The sequence below is a fragment of the Hoplias malabaricus genome, chromosome X2 (assembly GCF_029633855.1).
Source record: "Hoplias malabaricus isolate fHopMal1 chromosome X2, fHopMal1.hap1, whole genome shotgun sequence".
NCBI classification, from domain to species: domain Eukaryota; kingdom Metazoa; phylum Chordata; class Actinopteri; order Characiformes; family Erythrinidae; genus Hoplias; species Hoplias malabaricus.
In genome coordinates this window covers 39,667,512-39,674,652 of record NC_089819.1, presented here as the reverse complement: position 1 = coordinate 39,674,652, position 7,141 = coordinate 39,667,512, and the positions used below count along the sequence as shown (strand labels likewise).

General features: G+C 37.4%; 1 protein-coding gene across 1 annotated transcript in view; it reads left to right on the top strand.

Moving 5' to 3' along the window:
• The first annotated feature begins 29 nt into the window (after positions 1-29).
• The window catches only part of LOC136676482 (guanine nucleotide-binding protein G(o) subunit alpha-like), a 44,337-nt gene continuing 37,225 nt past the window's right edge, over positions 30-7,141 (top strand). The window contains exons 1-4 of the mRNA XM_066653544.1: positions 30-208; positions 297-446; positions 1,005-1,166; positions 1,509-1,600. Of these exons, the coding sequence (XP_066509641.1) occupies positions 1,037-1,166; positions 1,509-1,600 (222 nt within the window). The 5' untranslated portion in view covers positions 30-208; positions 297-446; positions 1,005-1,036. The remainder of the gene's footprint in view (positions 209-296; positions 447-1,004; positions 1,167-1,508; positions 1,601-7,141) is intronic.

The following is a 7,141-nucleotide window of genomic DNA, read 5'->3' as shown; positions in this document are numbered from 1 at the left end:
ACAACAATCGTGTCAGCGTCGAGAGATTTACCAGTAAAGAGGCAATGAGAAAGAAATGGGATTTCAGATGATATTATACATTTGAACGAGCGTTTCAGTGTTTTTAAAGCTGAAGAAAGAAACCGCGAACTGAGTTCAAGACTTTATTTTAAACTTCGAAAACTTTTGAATGGGATTGAACTTAGATTTGGAGAGAAGCTGAACTCAGGTAACGTTAACGGCTAGAGTGATCTTAACTTCGGAGGACATACAGTAACGGTTGAGATGAATCCATCTAGTTTCATTTTATTTAACAGGGCATAAGTTAAAGTCGTTTTGGCGCTGATTTTGAATGACACTTCCAAAGTATAAAGAAACCGGGGAGTTGTACACTGCAGTAAATGGAGCTGACAGGGAAACTTCTGGAAGTATTTGAAGTTATTCCCGACTTTCTCCCTCCATTTGAGGTAAATATGGGCCATCAAACCCTTGTGTATGTTCTTGAAATAAATAGATTTTTAAAATGTTATTGTTGGTTCTCGTTTGAAAATATAGCAATAACATAGCCATACTTCTTTTGAAAATCTAGCTATACTTTTTAACGTACCGAGGTTACGCCAAGGTTTATAGTTTATGTTTAGAGTTAGCATTGCTTGGTTACAGTAATTGAGAAGTCCTCACAAATACAGAGAAACCCGACATCTGTGTTTGCTTGTCTCTGAATCGTAGGACAAGTGTAGACGTTCAGCGGTTTTAAAAGTGCAGCGAGCAAGAGCAGAAAGGCTGCCGTTTGGTGACAGGCTGAGATTATGTCGAGGTATATTATTACCCAAGTTAGGTTACACAGATGTCTGTGCAAGTCCCTAGAAATATAGTGACACATACATCTGTGTGTGTGTGTTGCCTGACGATCATATATAAATAGAATTTTTTGCAGGCCCTTTTTTCAGCACCTAGAATAATGTTCTGTTTTGTCACGAGTATAGTGAGACTAATATTGTGAATGTGCGTGTGTGTTTGTGTAGCTTTGCCTGTGAGAGTGAGATGTGTTTGAGTGATGGGGCTGTGTTTCAGCTCCGAGATCACAGAGGAAGGCAAAAGGGCGAAGATCCACAGTGCTCATATAGACCGAGAATTGTACATGTTCGCCAAGAAGGAGATGAATGTCGTCAAAATCCTGCTGCTTGGTAAGGGCAATAACTTCCAACACTTAGGTGGGACCTCCCAGACAGGGATTATATTTAGTCCTGGACTATATCCCCCTTTCAATGTAAACTCACAATTCAATGCTGTTTAGTCCAAGACTAGGCATAATCCTTGTCTGGGAAACCATCTCTTTGTGTTTTTTTTCCTTTAGTCCAGTTTAACAGTTATTGGGGTAAGTGCTTAGTGTTTGGATTCAGTGGTGAGTGAGAGAAGTGTTAGACAGACAGACAGACATGGACAAGGGATGTGGGGTCTATGAATGTATATTGATTATACAAGGAGTTGTGGATTAAGCGACCTGGCCTATGTGTGTTTGCGCATAGGTGCTGCAGAGAGTGGTAAAAGTACTTTAGTGAAGCAGATGAAGATTATCCACAGCCATGGCTTCACACAACAGGAACTGACCAGCTTTAAGGTGAGCTGACCTAGAGGAATGTGCTTGCGTGTCTGCATGTTTGTCTGAGTGTAATGCTGATGTACCTGCAAGTTAGAACCCTGGTATGAGCATTGATGATTTTCTCTGTTGTTTTCTGCAAGAGAAATAATAGTCCTGTCTAGCATGTAACAAGTGTGGAATATAGATTGGCATTATATTTCTGAATAAAACCTCCCTGTAAAAGACATCATGGCACTGATGCCACTGGCACTAACCCACCCCATAGCATGATGGGTGCTGCTTTTTAACTGATAACAATCCGATTTTGACACTTTTCCTCTTTGTCTCAGATAAATGTCCAATATTTTCTAAAATAAATCTGAACAGTGGACCTGTCACACCACAGCACGTTTCCAGGCCATCTGGACTTAAAGATGATACAGATGCAAGTGTTTTGTTTACTGACAAAGATTTTGGACAGAGTATGTTGACGATTGTCTGGACAATGTAATTCCAAACTTAGCTCCCTGATATCTATCCAGTCATTTTTCAGTACATTACTCATTCAAAGTTCAAGGAAACTCACTACTTGGGAATGTTTTATTCATTCATTCATTTATTCAATCATTATCTATAACCGCTTATCCAGTTCATGGTCACGGTGTGTCCAGAGTGTACCTAGAATCTCTGGGCGCAAGGCAAGAACACACCCTAGAGGGGATGCCAGTCCTTAACAGGGCAACACACACTCACACAGTCACACCTACGGACACTTTTGAGTTGCCAATCCACCTACCAATGTATGTTTTGGACCGTGGGAGGAAACCGGAGCACCCGGAGGAAACCCACACGGACACTGGGAGAACACGCCAAACTCCTCACAGACTTGAACCCACAACCTCCCGGTCCCTGGAGCTGTGTGACTGCAACACTACCGGCTGCGCCACCGTGCCGCCCCCAAATTACAAAAATATTTCTAATTTTTTCAGTTATCTACTTGAGTATCATTTTCAAAAATAAACACATGTAGAATTTGATACCTTAAACACACCTAGGACAGAGGCTGTGTTACAGCATCTTGGCTTTGAATTACGCTTTTAATAATTTTGCAACTGATGATAAATTGTTGCAAATTTGTGCATTCTTACTTGATACAAGACTTGAGCTGCTCAACAGTCCAAGGTCACAATTGTCAGGGTCTCCTCTTCGTGATGTATCTTAGGAGACAGAAATGGTCTGCAGGCCAGTCAAGCACATGCACTCTATGTCTGCAAAGTCATACTGTTGTAGCATGTGCAGAATGAGGACTGACATTGTCTTGCAGTCTATGTGAAATGCCTAAGTATGCATCCACATCAGTTAAGCCTATGCCATGGGCACTGATGCATCCCCCATGCCATGATATTAGCATTTGCACTTTACAATGCTAACGATATGGATAATCCCTCTCACACAGGGAATTTTGTGTCCATTTTTTTCACAAATCACGCTAAAGCATGCACTCCTCTGGCCACATCACACATTTCCAGTGTATTTCAGGACACCTTAGATGAGATTCAACCCAGAGAACTTGGTTTCTCCATAGAATCAATGTGTATCTTGCTAATTGTATAATAGTCTTCCATGTAGCATTTCTTGATACAGCAGCAGACCGCAGACCAAACAAATCAAAAGTTTACTTGAAAAAATTTGAGTCTTTGGTAGCTGCTCATTTTTATTACATTTATATTTACCTTTTTATTGTTGAATGTTTTAAAACAATGCAACTTTTTTGATTGTATTGCAGGCAATACATTATAAATTTGTTTATAAAGTACAATTAAGTTGCTTAAAAAATAAACGTGGAAATGATTTAAAAGTTAAATAAATGTTCAAGAAAATTAACAAGTCACAGATTCTTGTTTTTACTTAATTTTATGAAATGTTCAAATCTCCTGGAACTACTTTTGTAAGCTAAAATTTGTTAGAACTTCACTCTGAATATTAACTTTTGTTATAAGTTCTCTCTGCTTCATGCTAATTTTTTTTATGATATCTTCTTGGAACTTATGATTTTTAAGCTTCTTTTTTTTCTAATTCTTTGAAGTTCTCCATTCCATACTTTTAACTGAATGCTGATTGATCAGGGCCACATTGATCCAACAACAGTCACTGTCTTTGCCACTGCTGTTTTTACAAACCAGTGGAACAGTTAGACAGAGAATCTATCTCTCTCTCACACACACACACACACACACACAGACCCTCACACTTCTTTTGATGTTGTGAACTTTGTGACCTCGCTGACATCATCCATGTCTATCTCCAGCCACAATGACTTCCTCTCACCAAACAAAACTAAGACCTGTGTGTGATGTAATACATTTGATACTGTAACACTAACTCATTGCCTAAATTTATCTTTTTCTCTCTCTCTCTGCATTTTTCTTGCTCTCACTTGTTCCCTCTCTGTTTCATTCTCTTTTAATTGTTCCTTCTATTGCGCTTCCTTTTCTCTAATTTTCCTAATTTCTCTAATTCTCTGTAAATGAGAAGTAAGAGTTTGTTCAAACAGTCGAACAGTATTTAGTGTTTAAATTATTACTTTTTTAGTTTTGTACTCCTTTGCAGGTCTTGTTTGTTCTGTTATCTTTTTTGCTTTTTGTGGCTTTTTTCATAGTTAAACACTACTCAGGTCGGTGTAAATTTCATTTTACTTAAGTTAATTTTTAAGCATGTGGTCATTAGCTTGTTCCTCATCCCTCTCTTACATTTAAAGCTTTGTACAATTGGAAGAATAAAACAATCGTTTGTATCCTCACAGTTCCTCTACTATACAAACGCTGCCATTGTCATAAAACACACATGTCACACAGTAACATCCTGCTGAATGTTTGTCAGGTGATGTGTCATGAAATCACAGGATAGTAAGGCCAAACCCTGATAAAAACTTTCTTCAGTTTCTTCATTTCGTGTAGTATGTGAAGTACACTCAAAATCTTTCCGAAGAAAGTTGCTCAAAGCAGCTGACCTTAAAGATTTATTTAATTAAAAGCAATAGTATTTTTAAGTGTGGAAGGGACAAATTACGGTGATAAATGGCATACGAGTTCTTCTTGCCACGTCACATGTCTTTATATATTTATGTCAAATGCACAACCTTAAAATCACTGTGATGCTTCATAGACCTGTAATGGGGGAATAAAGCCTCTGTCATTGCTTCTCCAGAAACTTTTTATGGAAATGTGATTCACCCTTTGTCAAACCAAAAAACAGCTAAGTACTACTGAAGAGAGACTGTATACCAAAAGAGAGAGCCATAGATCCTTTGCTTCATCATGGAAGAACATTGGCTTGGTTTCAGGAGGCAACTAATTGTCTTGGCGTCAAATATAAAATTAGTTTTATTTCTCAGTATTTCTTCATAAATGTAGAAAGCAATATGTTCCAAAACATATAGTACAATTTCACATGGCAATTTATTTACAAACCTTATATCCAGAAGTTTGGAAGCAGAGTAAAATGTAAATGAAAACAAAATGCAATTATGTAAAAATGTATTTAGTTGAAAAATAGTACTAAGACAGCAGTTTTTAGGTTGAAACTCTGAAATGTTATAGTTTTTTTATTTTATTATTATTTTTTATTTATTTATTTTATTTAGATTTTCATGCCAGAAATGCTTTCCAAAAAATTTGGGCCAGGGGCATGTTTACCACTGTGTTGCATCACCTCTTTTCTGTGATAGCTTGGGAACTGAGAAGAATAATTGCTGTAGTTTTGAAAGTGAAATTTTGTCCCATTCTTGCTTGATTTGGGATTTCAGCTGCTCAACAGCTTAGGGATTCCATTATAGTGATTTGTGTTGAACGCATCAGTTGTTTATCAATGGGTGATGGGCCTGGACTGTTTAAGCTCCCAGACCTGCTCCAGGGTGTTCTACCCACGTTGCATGGGTTTCCTCCAGGAGCTCCAGTTTACTTCTTTAGACCAAAAACTCACATTGGTAGGTGGATTGGCTACACAAAATTGTCCATTGGTGTGAATGTGTGAGTGTGTGGTACCCTGTGGTAGACTAGCGCCCCATCCAGTGTGTGTCCCTGCCTTGTGCCCAGTGATTGTGGGATTTGCTCTAGACACACCATGACCCTAAACTGGATAACAGGTTATAGATAAGGAGTAAATGGATGAATAAAATACAGGCAGGAGATTGATAGATTTGTCTATGTGAATTTAAATAGAGTGTTTAAAAATGCTTGTAAAATGCATCAAATATTTGTAGAAATCAGTATAGAGCCTAAATACATAGAAAGCTATGTAAGGTAGACTGTAGTGTGATAGTAATTTACAGTAATGCATGTATTAATAGTAAGGTGAGGTAAGGTGTGTTGTAATACATTGAACAGAATGTTTTAATGCATGTAATAATGGATGGAGTGATAATTGTTATAATGTGTGTACTAATTCTTATTGTAATGTGCATATGTTGCAATGAAAGTTGTTAATACATGGAGAATGTGAGGTGTAATAGGAGTAAATGTGTGCCTAAACTTCCAAAGAACAAGAACAATTTCACATATTTAAAGACATATTTGTTGTTCTTGCCCTAGTTTGATGAAAATCTTCTACTGTTGGTCTGTCCTTTTTTAGATGTTTTGAGGAGGTTAAAGCTATATAAAGCTGTAATTATGGCCTGTGGCTTGTTGAATACAAGTTTAAGAACCTGGACACTGTAACCAAACAAATGCTGGCTTACTCTGAGAAACAACCAAAAGTCAGCTGGCAAAACCAAACCTTAGAAGGGTGTGGTTAAGTACGTGCGTGTGTGTCTGTGTCAGACAAGTAGGTGTATGTAGAGCTGTTGTAGTAAGTAAATCTTTGTAATGTTGCATTATGGAAGGAAATTGGAAAAACTATTACTTTTTTTCAAAGAAAAACTTTTTTTTTCGAAGGTGATAGAGCTCCATCCAATAACTTTGGGAAGATTTGTGATTAGAATGTCCAACATCAGTACCTGACTTCACAAATGCTCCTGAAGATGTCATCAAAAATTTTAATAGCAAAGTACATTTTATTTTCTTTTTAAAATGTAGGCTCGTTACCTGTTACCTGCACCTACCATTTAAACCATAAAGCCATAAATATCACTAAAATAATGAAGTCTAAAATGTTTTCTGTGTAACCATGTTTCCAGCATCTATTTCCTGTCATAAAGTTCGTTGCAGATTAGTCCAGATTGTTGTTGTACTAGAGGATATAAACATGGCTCAAGAAAAAACAACATTCCTGCTTCATTATCTCTTACCTACTACCGACATTTTTAGAAATCTTATGCCTTAAGTTCTCCTGCCAGTTAACTAGAAAAACTGGCACTACCACTTAGTATGGCATAAAGGTAGTTTAAAGAAGCAGTCAGTCGTTTCCTCCAGAGATCCTTCATATTATGAAACAGCTGTTTAAACTGACACCTAGTGACCTGGATGTGTTAGTAATTATGTATTAAAACCATGTATTAAAATGTTTTAAACATGACCTCCTTTATGTGAAGGGACCAGTTCTAGGACACGTACTCTTAATTCAGACTACAAATTTTGTTCTTTA